This window comes from Phoca vitulina, unplaced genomic scaffold (assembly GCF_004348235.1).
Source record: "Phoca vitulina isolate PV1807 unplaced genomic scaffold, GSC_HSeal_1.0 scaffold91, whole genome shotgun sequence".
Classification (NCBI taxonomy): Eukaryota; Metazoa; Chordata; class Mammalia; order Carnivora; family Phocidae; genus Phoca; species Phoca vitulina.
Genome location: NW_022589794.1, coordinates 1,438,780 through 1,456,565, shown reverse-complemented (window position 1 = coordinate 1,456,565; position 17,786 = coordinate 1,438,780). Strand labels below are relative to the sequence as shown.

Sequence of the window (17,786 nt, the reverse complement as noted above, 5' to 3'; positions counted from 1 at the left end):
TTCTGACAAAGAGCATCCCAGCCGGCCGGCATTCATCCCGTGTTTGCCCGAAGGGGAGAGGAATGAGAACTGGTCTAGGTCCTCAGAACGGAGTGCTTCTTAGGGGGGTAAAAATCAGTGACCCACACCCCGATAATTCAGACATTCATCTGATTCTCTTCTCTTTCCCCTGCTTTCAACATTGACTCTTTTCTCTTTTTATCATAAAAAAAGGCTCAGGTTGAAGCTAAGAAAGAACATGAAGGTGCCGTACGGCTGCTAGAGGTAAGTGCCGGAACCCTGACCACCGGCCTCGGGGGCGGGCGAGGTCAGAAGTGGGGGGCACTCATGAGCGCCCGCTGGGCACCAGCCCCTAGCGCTGCTCGCCCACCCCCCGTGCGGTCAGCACAGGGACCACACAGAGAGGCGAAGGCATGTCCCCACCGTCACACAGCCCCCGCGGAGCTGGGGGCCTCATGTGGGCCGCTCTCCCCTACGGGCTCCTCTGGGGGGCATGCAAGGAGGAGGAGGCCACGCTCTCGCTTGGGATGAGGAGAAGGCGTGGGTGTGGGTGGAACCGTGGATGGTTCAGGGACAGCGCTGATGCTGGGGAAGCGCTTGGCAGGTGCTATCTGGGGAGGCCTTTGCAGAATGAGAGAGGGGACGACCCAGGGGATCCGAGCGGTGGGCGCCATCCGAGGCGCGGCCACAGTACCGCCCGCAGGGAGCCCTGCATGGGGGACTTCCTGTGGCTGCAGACAGAGGCCAGGCAGCCCCCCACCCCTTCCCTATAGACACACAGGCGGGGTGGCCCCGCGTGGGCCTCCGTCCCCAGATATGGGGGGAAGATGGCCCCGTCCTTTGCCCCCAGGGCCACGCGGCCATGGAGAACAGTGTGTGCCTCTCCCAGTTCTCTTGCGTTGCCTCATGAGATCTATTCCTCCCGCAGGGGAAGGTTCCACCATTACCATCATATATATTAGAATTGGTTTTGTGAGAGCGTCCATTAGCTAATGAATATCTGGAGGGGTGAGTGTGATGAATGGCAGGGGGAAATCTATCACCTGAGGGAATGGCAGCAGGCCCCCAAACGGCCACGCTTCTCCCTGAAAAATACCCCCCCGCGCCCCCCCCCCCACGCCCATTCGGATCGCCTCCCGGCTGCAAGCACACTTCCTCGCCTCCGCCGCTCAAGGCCGCTGACAGGAGGTGTGTTGTGCGCCCCTGCCCTCTGGGGTCTCCTGGCCGGAGCCGGGCCGGGGGCACTGCATGCTTTGGCGTGGGGGTCGCACTGGGACGCGCTTTGGGGGAACGGGCAGTGCAGACGTGCTGAGGGTCCCGTGTCTTCTCTTCTTTACGACGTCTTCCCTGGTTGTGTCTTTGCTTTGTGCTTCATGCAGAACGCGCTGGATGGCATGCAGGTACTTGAGGGTCGCGCCTCCCCCTGCTGGTGTGCTTGGCGCTGCTTTCCCTCGTGCACGGGGCGGCCACGTGTCCCTGGGCCCGCTCAACCCGCCTCTTCTCCCGAAGCCGGCAGCCCCGAGCTTCTTCCGGATGCGGGGCGGGGAGGGGGCTCCTGGGGGCCGGGGGCGTGAGGAGCCGCGGGCAGGACCTCCCCGGCGGGGGGCGCTGCCAACTGCCAGCCAGGCCCCGGGATACAAGCTCTGTTCCCGCAAGTGTTGAGCAGGCTCAGCGAACCTGGTCTCCCGTTTCCCGCTGCGGCCGTAAGGGTCAGGCTGGGAGGACAGCCCGGAACCCCGATGACCGCGAGGGGTGGGGTGGGGTGGGAGGTGGGGACACTGATGCTGCCCTCGGGCCAGCCGTGCCCAGCAGGCGGCCCGTCTGTCGGTCATCGGGATTCCACCCTGGCCCCAGAACGTTCCACTGCTGTGTTTGTGTCTGCCATGTGCGCGGCCGGGGCCCTCCTGCAGGCGAGGCTGCGGCCCTTCTCACCACCCCCACCGAACAGGAGGAACAGTGTTGTCCCTCTGAACAGGGTTTTGAGTGTTTTCCAAAACTCTGAGTTTGATCGCGTATTCACGGAAGGGATGATCTTCCCACTTTGAGGAGGAGTGGTTCTCACAGTGGGGTTCCCAGACCAGCAGAGTCGGCATCAGCTGGGGGCTTGCTAGAGAGGCAGATTCTCAGGTCCTGCCCAACCCGCGGAGTCAGAAAGTGTGGGGGGACCCAGAAACTGGGAGGGACCCAGCTGCCCTCCTGCCCCCCACTCCCGGGGGCAGTTCCGACGCAGCCGCTGTCTGGGAAGCATTGCTTCGCATCATGAGGCTAGTCTGGTGACGGAGGGCATAGGGGACGAGCCAGCGCCCTGGAGTCTTGGCCGATCCATGGCTCAGCGTCTTAGTGACCTGAACCTCCACCCCTCCCACGGGCGTGTGTCCCGCGTGGCACGCTGGGGACTCCCCTGAGTCAGGTGCTCTCCTCAGCAGAACAGCCGCCCCCTTGCCCAGCGGGATGCGCACACGGGACTCCAAGCGTTGTCTCAGCAAACGTGTGGCAACAAACCCCCTCCCAGGGGCCATCCACGCACAGCCGGTCTGTGGGTGCTCCTGAGCCCTGTGTTCTGATGAGTGAATGGCCAGGGTGTCTGGGGACGAGAGGAGGGGGCGGTCTCCATCCCCGTCAGGACGTGTGCAGAGTCCAGCACCCGCAGAATCATCCGGGCTCGCTGTGTGGCCTCGCCGAGGTGGGCGTCAGGCGTTAGCTGAAAATAGAGCTTTTCCAGAATTAAGACCGAGCACTCTGTGAACTGCAGAGAAGGCACCATTTAGGGAAAAGGCGTCCCCCGCACTTTACGGGGGAGTTATTTCAAGGCAAAGAAGCAAGAGAACGTTTTAAAATTAATAATAATAACGACAACTCAATGACGGTGACCTGGGGTTCCCTGAACACTCACTTTGTGCCAGACGCTGTTCTAAGGGTGCATCTGGGGACATCTAGGACACATGCGCATGCCATGTCACTTAATCTTCACGACAACCCAGGGGAAACCCAGGCACAAGTGGCTGGCCCAAGGCAAGCTGGTAAGAAGCGAGTCTGGACTCAAACCCCAGGAGTTTGGCGCTGCTTTGCAGCCGGCTTCCCTGGCCCCCGCGTCCGTCCTCCCTGGGAAGTGGGGTCAGCTCTCCCGCCCACAAAACCGCAGCCGGCGTTGAATTGTGAATGAGTTCACACGGTGGCGAGACCCGGAAGCGCTGCCTTCCCTGGCGGGGGCGCAGGCCACGTGAACACTGTCCACCGGGCACTGGACACGTGTATCGGATTTAATCCGTAGACCCCCAGTGAGGTCGCTACCATCATCATCCTCTTCCCGGATTGGAAATCAGGCACAGAGACCAAGTCCCTTGCCCCGGGACGCACAGCTCGCAAGAGCAGAGCCAGGCCGCGAGGGCAGGAGGGCCAGTTGGTGGCGCCGTCCGAGGCTGCTGAGAAGGGGTGCAGGGGAGCAGTGTCTGTGTGCGGGGTTTGGGGGCGGCGGGCTCCGGGCCCGCTGCAGGGGAAAGCCCCGGATGAGCTCGCTCTCGCCACTGTCTGTGCTGTGTGCTTTGCGTGTGTGTTCTGTATGCTTTGTGCCTTATTCTTCGGGGCGCCTTCCCAGCACCTCCCCGTGGCCGCCAGCTTGCTGGCCGTCAGCTCCGGGACGAGGCTTCAAACAGCCCGCGACGCCAGACGCTTGTCCCAGCCGGGGAGGAACCTGCGCAGGCTCGTTTCATCCTGGGTCTCATTTGGGGAGACTTTGATGAGCAGACAGCGCACCCCCTGACCCAGGCCGGCATGGGGTCTTCTCGAGGCAGGCCCAGCATCCGGGCGGTGTTGGGACCTTCCTGGGCCCTGGGCCTCTTTGCCTCATGAGTCCCATCCCTTCCTCCATGAAAGTACTAAAAATTACATTTTACATGCACCTGCCTGGGTAAAGAGGATATAGTCCACACTGGATTCATTATTATTTGTTTGTTTCTGATTTTAAAGGAAACTAAAATGGAAACATTTGCATGGGTCCCTAAACGTACCGGCCCCATGTTGCTGGGCCTAAGGGGGGTCACCCTGCCGGGCTGGTGTTAGGACACTGAATCACCACGTGGCAAGTGAGTGTGCGTGTGGGTGAATGAGCGCATGCAGGAGGACACGCGCTTGGTCCCATCAGAAAGATGAACCCGGTTCTCAGGTGCATTTGTAGAGTGAGGCTCAGGTCACAACCTCACATGGAACATATGAAGGTCGTTCTCTGTCGGCACCGTCTGCTGCCAATTGGGGAAGGCCCCGGAGAACTCCCCTCCAAGTGATGCATGGGGACGCTGCAGGGGGACGATGCGGGGATGCCGCGGGGAGGACGTGGGGGGATGACTCGGGGACGATGCAGGGACGGCGCGGGGACGACCTGGGAATGCAGGCTCCCTGCATCTTGTGACCGTGCCGTCTGGCGCATGGGGCTTCCTGGTGACCGCAGCAGGGACAGCTCCTACCTGCTCTTCTGAGTCACCCCTGCACCCCTGCACCCCTGCACTGGCCAGAGCTGGTGACGCTTCACTGCGGGAGAAGCCAGAAGTGCCGTCTCCCTGGGCCCAGGGAATGAAACCAAACGTGGTTGACCCGTGGCATCGTCCCCACCCCGTCTGAATCCTGGAATCCTTATGGGACAACGCGATTTTGATACGGAAGTGTGCAGAATAGTGGCCAAGTTGAGAATCTGAGAGGTGGACACATAACGATTTGTAATTAATGTTGTATATCTGACGTGTCTTAGGAAGCCCCTGCGCCCCCCCGCCCCGGGTCTCTGTGCTCCTGGAATAGCCTTAGCAGCCCCGTACCCCTGAGGCTTTGCTGCGAGATGAGGTGGTTCGGGACAGGGAAGCCGTGCGTGCCCCGATGCTTGGGAGCTTGGCTGCCCCGGGACTAACCCCCACTCCAGCTCTGTGTCCTGGGGCCGCCGCCTGCCCCCCCGCTCTTGGCACCCCGGAGGTGATACAGGTATTCTGAGGTCCCACCAATGACAGGTGCTTATCTGCACACGTAATACTGCGTGACAAACGCACATCTGCCCGGAAACAGGGAGACTCCGGCGATCCAGACCCACCAGCTTAGAATTCACTGCCGTTTCAGTTGGAGAATTGGACAAATGTTGAATCACACGAACCAAAGCAAACGTTGAAGACACTTGTGCTGGAGACAGCATGGCGTAGGATGCTAACCATCAGCCGGAGAGAAGTCCGCACTCACCAGAGGCTCCCCTTGGCGACGGCGTCATTCCATTCAGTCTCGAGACTGCGAAGTCCTGCAAAGATTCTGGAGTTCGGAGCAATCGCTCGGGAAGATCCCGGAACTCAGCCTGTGGAGATGAACGGACGTGGGGTTTCTCGTGAGCTGTAGGGTTGCCAGCAGGAGCCCGCAGAGATGGGGTACTAAACTGGCAGCGGAAGGCACTCCTGAGTTGGGCATCACTGTGAAAACGACATGGAGTGTCCCCGTTGATGACGAAATGTAGGGAATTCTGGTAGACCCCCATGGGCTCAGATGTGCTCTCACACCTGCTGAAAATCGATGTCCAGGCAACTGGAGGGGGGGAGGGAGCTCGGGTGTCTGAGTTGCTAGGCTGGCCGCACCCCCTTCCCCGCGGCGTCTGCACTGCGGCTTTGCCCCCAGAGCGGTGGAGACTGTCGCTTCTGCTGATGGAGCCCCTCCCACACCCCCCAGGGTCTGACTTTGCAGTTCCCCATTGGGTTCTGGAAGACACGCTTCACCACATGTTCTAGGTGGAGACAGGCCCACAGCGGCTGCAGGACGTGCCTCCAGGTCCCCATGAGTGGGGGGGGACCCGGAATCTAGGGCCAGCTCAGAGCCCGGAGTCAGAGAGGCCTGGGTTTGCCGGCCCCTGCCTGGGTGTGTGACCCCTGGCTTTCGTGCATCTTGGCCTTGTTTGTCTCCCCGTGCCGTGGGCTCATACCACCTGAGCCTGTGGTCTCCCTGGCCATCAGCGAGGCCAACAGCACCCGGCACAGAGCGGGCAGACGGCCCCAGGTAAGCAGCACGGCCATCAGGACGCCACACGGAACCTGACTCCCGCGCACTCCCACGCCGGGGGCCTAGCCTGCCCGGGACGCCCCTGGTTCTCCCTGCTCCCTGGATGATTCACGGCCGCCCCGCACTCTCCACCTGGCCTGGCTGGACACAGGGCCCGGCCCCCCACGCGGCTGTCCTCTACGAAGCCCGGAGTTCTGATGCGGAATGCGGAGGGGCGGGGCGCGGACGGCTACAGTCACGCTGGGATGTGTTTTCCTTCGTCTTTATAAATACCCATGACCACATTTGCAAGTCTCCGTGTTTCTTCCAGGGATAGTTTACTTGCCTGATGTCTGGGCCATCTGTTACCACCGTGGTCTGCGCGGCCCCCGCCCCCACCGCCTGCAGGTGGCCAGCTCCCCGGGGGGCCACCCGTCCAGGAGGCGACAGGGCTCTGGATCCTGAAATAAATACCGATGTGCGAAGAAGCCAGCCGGGCAGGTCGGTGGGGTCGCTGCCGCCTTCCTGCTCCCTGGGAAGCCGTTCCTCCTGCTGGTGACTCAGGGACCGGGGGGGCCCTGCAGCCAGGCCAGGACACCCAGCTGCTGGGGGCTCCTGCAGGAAAAGCTGCCTCTCTTCCGGAAGCAGGAAGCCGGATGAGGCTTCCAGAGGGAGCGCCCTCCTATATGACGCACTTTGGGCGTAACGGGTCCCCAGCTCCCATCTCCTCGTTGTCCCGACCCCTGCTCCCCAGACCAGAGATCAGGCACCAGAAGCTCCTGGGCTCCGGCGGCCCCACGGCCATTTTCTCGGGCGCCTGGAAGGGAGGCGAGGCAGGTAACAGCCGAGGAGAGCTGTGGTTAGGTGTGGCCCGCACAGCTCCACACGTCTCTCTGGAAGCAGCCGGAGGAGGTGGGAGAGCCCTGGCCGCCCCCCTGCAACTTTGCTCTCGGTTGTGCTGAAGGCAAGGCTCCCACGCGTACAGACACGGGTCAAGCAAACACTCTGACGAGCAGCACATCCGTGTGCGTCCACAGCTCCGCGACGTCCTGCCTGCACCCTGGGGACCTCCCACCGCCAGTGCCCGTGGAAGGCGCACTCGAGGGAAGCAGGCAAGCCGATGGGCCTGGTCCAGGAGGCCTCGGGGAACCAGAAATCCTCTGAATCCGCATCTGGACACAGGACCATTCAGAGCCTTGCGGCTTCTGTTCCAGTCTTGTATCCTGTCCAGTTGAGGGCAGGATGACACCACGATGTTTGAGCCAGTTGACGTATCTTGAATACCTTTAATGTCACCAACAGATGCCCGTTTCTCCCACTCATCATGCTTAGGGAAAAGCTGATATTTCATCAGGGGTTTTTTCCCCTGATATCGGCCCCACAAATGAGTGTGGCTGGGGCACCGATGGAGACGGGGTGGCCGATGTCTTCAAGGCAGCTGCATTCCTAACGTCCGCACTGCCCGCCCCTGGGATGAGAGTCTCAGGGGCGACAAAGATTGTTCCAGAGTGGAACACCAGCTCCCCGGGACACGTGCTCTTCATCCAGAAGACTGGGCCCCCGGAGCCCCAGACCCTGCGGGGGATCCTCCTGTGTGTCCAGGGCTCACGCGGGCACAGTTGGAGGCCATGGCCTGGGCCACGAGGCCATCCAGCCAGCCTGACCGGGTGCGCTCCCCGGGTTTTCACGCCCAGGGTCACCGAGTGGCCGTACCGTCTCCAGACCGGCCTTGTCAGCCCAGACTGTGGATGGGCCTCTGCCGACGCTTAAACATTGAGAGATCTTTACATAAAATAAAGACTCTCTTCTCCTTTTGGAAGACTAGAAGTTTAGCCCCCGTAGGTCTGGACCGATGCCGAGCAGATGCCCCTCCGGACAGAACATGCACGCTCCCGTTCACTGTGTTCCCCCAGCATCGTCTGGCTCGCCCGTGCTCCCCCCGGCACTCCCCACCAGCCTCCGTGGATGTCTGGGTAGACCGACGCGCCCACCCGCTCCTGGGACTTCACGGTCAGCACATCACCTGCCCCTCCTCAGAGCGCCACGTCCGGGCCAGCCGCCAGGGAAACGGCACAGCCCAGTCGCCATCGGTGAAGGGGACCCCTGAACAAAGAGACACAACCTGGCAGGAGGGGGGCACCGAGGGCAGTTCCCAGGGAGCTCGGAGGCTACACCTGCTAGCAGTGGGTGCCAAGGACACCTGTGCATGGTGGCCCATGACAGGTGCTGCCGTCAGGCGCCTGCAGGTGGCCCCGTCCCGGGGCGTGTCTGCGTCCTGCAGGGTCTGGCCAGGAGCGCGCGTCGCCCCCTCCGCCTCGGGGCCCCGCCCTCTCCCGGAGCGCCCCGTCACACAGCCCCAGCAGCCGGCCGCCGGTGACAGGCGCGTCTCAGATGCCAGGTTCCAGGGAGGCCCGTGAGGACCTCGGCCACGCTCCACGGGCACCACTGAGACTGACCGCCCGGGCCGGGCACCTATAGCATCATCTCATATTGTTAAATCTGTTCGCATCTGGATTTCTCCTGTTTTTACGTTCCTTTAGCGTAGAGTTCTGGGAACTGGGAGCACACGGAGATTCCCATTGCCACGGTGGGAATGCGGATAGCCGTCACCCCCTCCTCTTACTCCTTGCGCGTCGCGCCGTCCTGCGGCCCCAGCCCAGACGACCGCCGATCTGTCCTCCATCACTCTGGCTTTGTCGTTTCTAGGATGGCATGGAAGTGAAGAATCCATGTGCTGTTTTCGTTAGGTGGTACCGAGGATTTGATCTGCCCGCCTTTCTCCTAACACACGTGAAAATGAGTTCACGGCCAAGAAAATAGTGCTTGTGTTCTCCCACCAGCCACCAAACATTCTCGCACACCCGGACAATCCCGGTGAGCTCAGGGCCCCCTGTGCCTGCTTGCTCTCCCCGTCTGAGGACCCTGTCCATCCCTCAGGGTTCATGGCTCTGCCCTGGAGAGAACGAGTTGGGAGTCAGGGCCCTAGGCCTCGGGGCATCTGACAGGTTACCCTGTTCTGGGGTCGGCCCAGCTGGAGGCGGGTCTGATGTGGTCCCACGTCCCCGCCCGGGCCCGGGAGTGCTGAGCTCACTTCTCTGCCTTGGTGGAGGCAGCAATCGCCGATAAGCTCATTCAGCTTTTTAGAAGAAGAATCCTGCTGATTTTTTTTTTTTAATGAATCAAAGAAATTAATTATAGGCTTGGGATTTGTTAAGTTTTTTTTTAGAAATCCCTGATCTCAGACATAAATAGCACTTCATTCTATACTAAGGAGCTGGAAAGCTTAATGCCAGAGGAGGGGGGAAGGATGGGCAAAGGGGGAGGAAGGGGGAGGGAAAGGAGGGGAACGGGGAGGAAGAGGAGGAGGAGGGGCAAGGAAGAGGATGAAGAAGAGGAGGAGGGAGGAGGAGGGGCGAGGAAGAGGCAAATGAAGATGAGGAGGACAGAGGAAGAGAAGGGGGAAGAGGGGAGGAGAGTGGGAAGAAGGAGGAGGATGAAGAGGAGGAAGAGGAGGAGGGGGAGAAGCGTGTCTACCGCTGGTCCTCTGCAGGTCGAGGGCTGTTCCTGGCTGTCCCCGCATTCCCACACACATGCCCATATTAAACCAAAGATCTACTGAACGCTGACTCGGTACCAAGCTCCGTTCCAAGTGCTGGGGACGCATCGGGGAAGCAGCAGACGATCCTGCCCTCATGGAGCTGACATGTTAGCCGGGGACCAGGCAACACATGGAGTTAATAATGCAGCAGATGGGATTCTCCATTTATCACGGAGTAAGGAGCGGAGACAAGGCAGGACTCCATCCATGCGGACGAAATGAGCCACCACACCGCAGATCTGCAGTCCCCTCTTTTCACGGATTCGGCAAACACTTACTGAGCACCTACTATGTGCCCGATTCTGTAAAAGCCGTGAGAATGTATTGAGGAGGGAAACAGAGAGAGCGAAGGCTTGGAGCTTCCCATCCAGTCTGGAGACAGACGAGAAGGAACCAGGGGCTCGCGTACCACGGGGGGCAGTGAGCACCACGCAGACAGTGCCTCGGGGGGAGGGGGCAGAGCCGACCCTCCACGCGTCTGTCCACGGCGTGTGGGCCCAGCTGTAGACCGTGCAGGCACTCTGGTCGCTGAGACAGAGCCCTGCGTCTGCACCAGGATAGGAAGCGTGGTCCGTGAGCGTCCGGGGAAGAGTGTGTGTATCAAGCCAGCCAACCTGAGAGCCCGCGGGGCAGCAACGGGACAGGAGCGGGGTCAGAAGGGAGCTGCCCCTGGCTGCCTCTTCCCTGCCATGTGTCCGAGGGAGCCCACCCCTCTCCCCAGGGCTCCGGAGACATCTCTGCATGTCTGCAAATGTTGCTGTGTTGCTAACCAAATCCAGCAGAAAGAAATCCCCTCTTCTTGCTAGAGCAGTGTCCCTTGGGGCTCTGCAGTCTAGGGGCGGGTGCCCCCATGAGAAAACTGCATCAGTGGATTGGCAGCTGAGCTGCCCCCAGGTCTGGGCTGTGTCACCGTCTCACACCCCAAATTCCAAACAGCTATGGCGAGACGTGCCAACCACAAGGGCCTGAGCTGCACACAGAGCCCAGAACAATCTGCGGTTGGCTGGGATCTGAGTGTTTGTAGGGCTTCGCGGCATGTGTGGTTTCCCACGTCCGGCCGGGGAGGGGTCTTGGCCAACCTCCAGGCCGCACAGGACGCCTGGTTTTATCAGACGCCATTCTCCCACGGAGGTGGGAGGCGGCTCGCCGCCACACACGCGTGTGCATGCGTGTACACGCACACACGCGTGTGCACACCCATGCACGCATGCCCCCCCCACCCCTGACTGCGTGTCCGTGCCTCTGCCGTGCAGAGCAAGGTGCGGGAGCTGGAGGAGAAATGCCGGACGCAGAGTGAGCAGTTCCGCCTGCTGTCGCAGGACCTGGAGAGGCTCCGGGAGCACGCGGGGAGGATCGACCTGCTGGGTGGCAGCGCTGGGGCCTCCTTGGACGTCCCCGCGTCCGGCAAGCCTTTCCCGCAGTTCATGAACGGACTCGCCCCCTCCATCGGCAAAGGTGAGTGCCTGCCCCACCCCTGCGTCACGTGGCGGAGGGATAGCCAGCGACCCCGCAGCAGGGCGAGCCCAGCACGTCTGTCTGACCGCCTGCGCTGGGCACCCGGCATCGCGGGGCTCCGGGTGACGGCAGGCCCCCAGCAGCCACTGGGCATGCCCGCGGCACCAGCCACTGCTCTGAGCACTCGCGGGTGTCAGCCCACGTGCTCTTGGCATGGCCGCATGTGGCAGGTGCCGTCCTGGTCCCGCTCTGCAGAGATCAAGACCAAGGCCCTCGCATGGGTCACACAGCTCCTGGCAGTGAGCCGGGCAGCTCCCGCCCGGGGCCGCGAGGCACACCGCTGGGCTGTGACCCTCCCCGCCTTCATGCCAAGCAGCCTCCACGTGGGGACCAGTTCCTGCTGCACGAAAGCCGGGAGGGTCACAGCGGTGAACGCCCACTCGCACTCAGGAGGCAGGGCGGGGGCAGCACGGTTTGACCTTGCGTGCTGGGGGAGGGATTTTGTCTTTGTATCTGGCTGAAAGACCACCGGGGTCTGCATGACGGCCTCACTGAGGGGCTCCCGCCTAGACGCAGAGAGTTGCCTGGGCCGTCAAGGAGCGCTTTCCTCGCCCAAGGGCAACCCGCACGGGTCACCCTGGTTGCAAGAATGCCCACCTGTTCAAAAGTTGTTGTTTTAATCAAGGGGAGATGAGTGTCAGACTCCCCCTTTGGAACTCCATAGAGGAGAGAATTTCCAGATTTCTTTCCCTTATCATCAAAACAGAGGATGAGGTTTCTTCGGTGCTTCATAACATTACAACGAAGCGACCATGCCTGTATGTCGATAAATCACCTTCCCTGCGTGGCTCCCGTCGGCACCATCCTTCCTGTCCCGCTCAGCCATTAGCTGGCATGTCACATGGCTGTGAACAACAGGGTGGGGGGCGGGAGGTCGGCAAGTCCCTCCACGGCGTCCCGAGTGCACGGCACACCCAGGCCGGGTCTGGGGCCTGCGGCTGCGACGTCGACCGGCCGGCCGGGCCCCACGCGGAATCTCCTCTCGGTGGATGGAGACAGGCGAGAAGCAAGGGGACAGAGGAATGGCGCGGACAGATGTGTGGGACAGGGTGACAAGGTAGAAAGTGACCCAGGGCTACGTTAGATCAGGCGGCCTCAGACACCCGCCTCCAGGAAGTGACGTTGGGGCCGTGTTGCCCAAAGGGTAAGAAGAGGCAGGACGGTTTCAGCTCTTACTCCGTGAAACGAACATTCTCGGGGTGGGTGGCCATACAAGTTTGGCCGGTACGCGCTTTTCAAGACCCCAACACGTTTGGTGACTCCCAGGACTCAGAGCTATGCTTAGAGCTATGATGGCGACATGGGACAGGGACACGGTCAGATCCTAAGGGCAGAGACAGGATGCCTCCAGGATCCACGCAGGCCACACGGAGCGCCCCATGCATGCAGAGTTCCTGCCTAGGGAAGCCGCGGGGGATGCGGCACCCAGGGTGTAAGGGGGGGCTGGTCACATGGTGCCTCTGCCTGGCGTGCACCTGAGCCCCAGACTGCCGGGGGAGGCGTGCTCGGCACAGACCCCATGGGGCCTGGTCACGCTCCCGACCCGTGACACGGCGTTCGGGCCCTTGGCCAAGCTGCACGTGGCAGGCAGGCCCTTCTCCCCACGGCGTCCTGGTCCTGCTGCGTGAGCTCCTCTGTGCAGAGTGTAGACGCGTGAGTGTCCAGAGGGATGGCTCCGGGAAACGCGATCCGAGTCCCGATGGCGGGAGTGGGCCTCAGGGAAAGCAAAGCCCTCAGGTGCTCGCGGCACCAAGCCTGTCGCTCGGACCCTGGTGGACCAATAGGTTTGTACCACGGTTTCCGGGCAGCCGTCGGGAAGAGCCGCTGTCCCGATGGACCGAGCTCACGTAACGATGCGCGACCTCACCCCGCGAGGGGCCCCCGTTGGCAGGGCCCATGCACACTTGGCTTCACCCTCGCTGCGCCGGCATCGCTGATGGATGCGTGGAGGAGAGCCCACAGAGCCCCCCGAGGCCCCGCGGTCCTCCCGAGGGCGGTCCTCCCGAGGGCATTCTCTGACGGGTGGGCGCCCCGGGGGCCTTGGTGGCTGGGCCCCGCTTTCTTCCCCCGGGTGTGAGGGGAGCGTGGAAGGGCCAGCATGAGGCAGAGAAGGACCGTGGGCAGACGTGCGGCCCACCTGCTCCGCGTCCTCCTGCCTGAGGCCAGCCTGGCCCGGAGGCTGAGGAGACAGTTGGGGGTTGATCGGGACCCGCTAAGGGACCGCGGGCTGCGCAGTGGGCCACGTCTGACGTGAGCGCAGGCCTCGCAGTCGAGTCCAGGTCGAATCTCGGGAGAGCAGCGCCCACCGCAGGAGGATTGCCTGGGAGCCAGCGAGGTCGAGGGTGCCGACGGTTCTGATGGTTTTGCCTCCGCCTCACGCCGGCTCCAAGTCGGACCTGGACCTGGACCGAGGACCGGGCCACGTCAGCCAAACATGAACACGAGGAGACCCCACTGTGTTCATCTCGCAGGGGCCGCGCGTCCACACTGCTGACCCCGACCTCAGGGGCCGGATCAGCCCCGCGGCGCTTGGGGGACGGGCTGCGCCGTCCTCACTCGGGAGCGCTGGAAGGTACAGCCTCTCTCTGGAATGTTCCATCGAAGGGGAAAGGAGGCAGTGGATCACACACCTGCTCACCTCCACTCACAGGGCACTGGCCGGACCGCCATGGGTCAGGGTTCGCACCCCCCACGGCCCGGGGCGGGGAGAAGCAGTGATGCTTCGCACCTGCCGCTCTGAGGCTTCTGGGTCCCTTCGCACCTGCTGTATGCCGAGCACCTGCCCTGGGCAGAGGGGACAGATGGCCGCGACCCGGCAACGCCCCTGCTCTCCGGGGTCTGACCCCCCAGCGGAGTCCCGTGTCTGTTGTGGCACCGAGTCCATTTCGGGGGCACTTTCTCACAGTTCCCTTGATCAGGCTGAGCCGCGGGGCCCCGGCGGGTGGGACACTTCCCGCCTTACACTGAATCACGTGGTATTTCCCAGCCGGGACGTAGCAGGTCACGTCTTCAGGGAGGCGATCCCGCGGTGTGACCGCCACAGACAGAGGCTGGACGGGGCGGGGGGAGATTGCGCTCCTGTGTTTCACGTTGGAACCCTAAAAACGCCTGGCCCTTTGGCCACCTTGTGTGTTAGTTAGGACTCTTTCGGTCAAAAATGACAGCAAAGCTGACCTAAACTGGTGCGAGCCAGAAGGAACTCACTTGTCGTCAGGATGAGGAGCCAGGAGGTCCAGCTCCAGGTGCAGCTGGACTCGGGGGCTCCAACTGTGTCCCCAGGAGGCAGTTCCTCCCCACCTGGCGGTCCCCTGCTATGAGCGCTCTGATGGGACCAACTTTCCTCCCGGTGGCAATGTGGCTGCACCGAGCCTCCCAGCCCCCGCATGGCAGCCAGGGAAAGGGAGAGCCTCTCTCTCCACGACTCCCTTTAATTACCTGTGGCGGGACCTTCCCTCCCCACGCGACACCACCATTGCCCCCAAACCATCCTCACGGCCAGGAGTGGTCAGGCTGGCCATGGGGACCCAGGGTGGGAGGGGGGCAGATCCCAACACAGAGCCCTGAGGCTGAGGCGGTGAGGGGATGGGCACGCTGGGGGGTCGAAGGACCCGTATGTGCTGTTATTTCATCCGTGTCCTTGTTAAACTGTCTCATGTTGTGGTCAGCTCAGGAGAGCGCCGTCAGAAGCCGCACCGTGGTCGGGGACTACATCCGGCCCCTCCCGCTCGCTGGTGACAGGCTGGAGCCTCCGTCCGTCAAGCCCGCCTTTCTGTCGAGATCTGCCACCCCAAGATGCAGATTTGAATCAGACGTGAGTTCTGGCGTGCGTGCGGCTGGTGGGAACGCCAAGGTCCTCCCGCCTTTCTCCCTCATCCCTTCTCCTGCTTCTCCCTCCCACAAATTCCCGTATCCAGCCTTCATTGACCCTCATGTCGCCGTTTCCATGCAGTCTTCCCAGATGTCTCGGCCTCGGAGCCCCGGGCACTGTCGGACAGGCGAGCGCGGGGAGCGGTGTCCATGTCCCGGGGCTGAGCCCCTGTGAGCAGAGGACACGGTCACTGTCCATCTCCGTGTCTTCACAGAAGCCCGGCAGGGCCTGGCACACACGCCCGGTCCGCCCAGCGGGTCCCATGTGCTGCGTCGGGGAAGGCCCCACCTCGGGTCCCCTCCTGGTGTGGGGAGACGCGTTCTGTATAAACGTCCTCCCCAGTGACCGGGGGCCCGTGCCGCGGGAGCCGCCCCGTCTCGGGGCTGCTGTCTCACGGGAGCACCACCGTCTGGGGCAGGAAGCTCAGCGGGGCCCGAAGGGTTTCCCGTGTGCTCCCGGCACGAGGCGTAACCCGAACATCGTCTGTGTCTCTAACAGATGGATAATGAACGGAATTCCAGTACCTCCAAGCAGAGATACTCGGGCAAGGTCCACTTGTGTGTCGCCCGCTACAGGTAAGCGCGAAGCGCCGCTCTGCCCCCCGGGCTTGGGGCCCCCGAGGAGGCCGTGGGTCTGGGAGCGCTCCCCCCGGGCCCTGGCCGCAGGCACCAGCTCCGCCAGGCTTGGGTGGGGGCCAGTGGTGTCCAGGCTCGGTGAGAACGCACAGGCCGGGGCTCCGCACGACTCAGAGGCGAGCGCAGAGCCGCTGTGCCCCCCAGTTCTCGACCTGCTTCAAAGGAAAGCATCCTGACGCGGGTCCTGCCGTAGGCACAGACGCCAGGACTTAGACACAAACAAGCAGACGGGAAACACTTCGTCCCTCCTGTTCTTCACGCTCAGCCGCGACCCGGCCTCTCGCCCCAGGCGCCCCGAGTCTGTGTGCGGCGCGCGGACGCCACCCCGCAGAACCGCAAGCTTCAGGCAGGCGGAGCCCCCCGAGCTTTAGCCAAGCCCTGTGCCTTCCACACCCTTTGTTTTCTCCACCCGAGCCATTTGTACCAGCTGTTATGCTGATTAGCAGATTATTTTCTGATTAGTGATCCATTCACTTTGCCAATGAAAACCCACTTCTGCTCAGATAACAGAAGCGCTTGGAGTCCTCCCCCCCGGGGCCACAGGCTTCCCGATTAGGCACATCCCGCACACTGTCGGTGGGGACGCTGCCCCAGCACTGGGAGGAGCTGCTGGGCCACAGGGCGCAGGGCCTGGGGGGAGGGCTGGGCCTGCCCGGGTCACGAGAAGGTGGGGCGCCCTCCGATGCTGAGCTGCGCTCTCCGAACTGGCTTCCAGGTTCCCCAGCCACATACCCCTGCCTCCCCCGCCCTGTGCCCTGGGCTCGCCTTCCCTCCACTCCCCGGGATAGGCCAGGGCTCATTCCTGGGACAGGGGCCCCGAGAGCCAGTGCGCCCCGAGGACGCAGTCCATAGCCAGCGTGAAACCAGGCACCGAGGAGGCGGGAGCGACTGGCTGGTTTCTGTAGGACGCGGCAGCCGCCCGCCATGGCCAGACTGCACCGCTTCCCCTCGCCCCGTTCCTCGTCGGCGCTGTTGACGTTTTCCTGCTGATGCTTTCATGCCTGTGTGTTTTGGGCACCCTGCCAGAAGAGCCCAAACCACAGCAAACTGTGAGCGGCACAGAAGCCGGGCCCAGAGAGGACGTGGCAGACCCGCATTCTCTAAATGTCCTTAGAGTCCCCGACGGGGCGGTTCTAGTTTGGGGGGTTTCCCCGACGCCAAACACCGACATTATTCAACCAGCCGCTGGGAGGAAGTTTCCCCAAGCTTAGAACAGGAAGCCCTGCCCTGGATGTCGCTTCCTGTGGCGGCTGGTACACTCACCTCCCGCCGATGGCCGCCCGCTCGTCCCCACATCTGCCCGCTCCCCAGCCGCCGGCCCAGAACCCCCATCCCTCTGTTCAAACAGCTTTGTGGAGATGTCACTCGCTCACGTGGGACACAAGTCACAGGGGAAAGTGCGCCGCCGTGTCCGGATGCCCGCCACCCTCACCCACGCCTCGCCCTGCGGCTCTGCCCGCCCCCCCCCCCCCCCCCCCCCCCCCCCTCCCAGCCACCACGCTCCCCCTGTCTACAGGTTTCCCGGGGTTCCCGTTGCCGGGCTTTCCCCCCCCCCCCCCGGCCCCCGCATGTGGGCACCGTGGCACCATTGGGGCCTTCCCTCCTTTCTGTCTGCAGATCAGGGCGCACGGGGTGCTTTATCCGTCCGGCCCCCGTGCACTCCCTCTGCGTCCAGGGTCCTGCCTGGGGTGGGCTCTCCATCTGCACACGACGGCTGCCCCCCTCGCCCCCCTGAGCTTGCAAATTCAGTGAGACACCCCGAACTGACCCTTGCCCTCCCTTCTCCCAGCGTCAGCCCCCGCCCACGGACCCGACTCAGTGCGCGTGTCCCCCTCCGCTCGTCCTGACCCACGAAGCCCTCAGCCCCATGCCCCCTCACTCTTTGTGTCCAGGCAAAGCCCAGTTTCGTCACCTCCTGAGCTGCTCCCTGATCCAACGTCCTCACCCCATCTCCTCTGCCAGCCCCATGCACAGGGTGCCCTGAGGGTCTCCATAAAATGCAGGTGTGCTCAAGCCACACCCCACCTTAACACTCCTGATACCTCCCAGCTTCAGAGATCAAATCCACATCGACGGGGACCCTGACAGTTGTCATCCCTCAATGCTCCTGCATTCACCTCCAGCCAGGCTGGCTCTCAGCTCCCGGGAGGGACCCTGCTCCCTGCCCCAGGGCCTT

The 17,786-nt window shown here is 62.7% G+C and overlaps 1 protein-coding gene across 13 annotated transcripts in view; it reads left to right on the top strand.

Moving 5' to 3' along the window:
• Window positions 1-17,786, top strand: part of RIMBP2 (RIMS binding protein 2) — a 92,960-nt gene that overhangs the window by 31,529 nt on the left and 43,645 nt on the right. For 7 of the 13 annotated variants that reach the window (XM_032396356.1, XM_032396363.1, XM_032396361.1 and 4 more), the window contains exons 5-9: window positions 214-264; window positions 1,380-1,400; window positions 10,846-11,047; window positions 14,773-14,918; window positions 15,474-15,550. In XM_032396356.1, the coding sequence (XP_032252247.1) occupies window positions 214-264; window positions 1,380-1,400; window positions 10,846-11,047; window positions 14,773-14,918; window positions 15,474-15,550 (497 nt within the window). The remainder of the gene's footprint in view (window positions 1-213; window positions 265-1,379; window positions 1,401-10,845; window positions 11,048-14,772; window positions 14,919-15,473; window positions 15,551-17,786) is intronic. The other 6 variants (XM_032396357.1, XM_032396364.1, XM_032396365.1 and 3 more) reach the window with 1 other exon arrangement.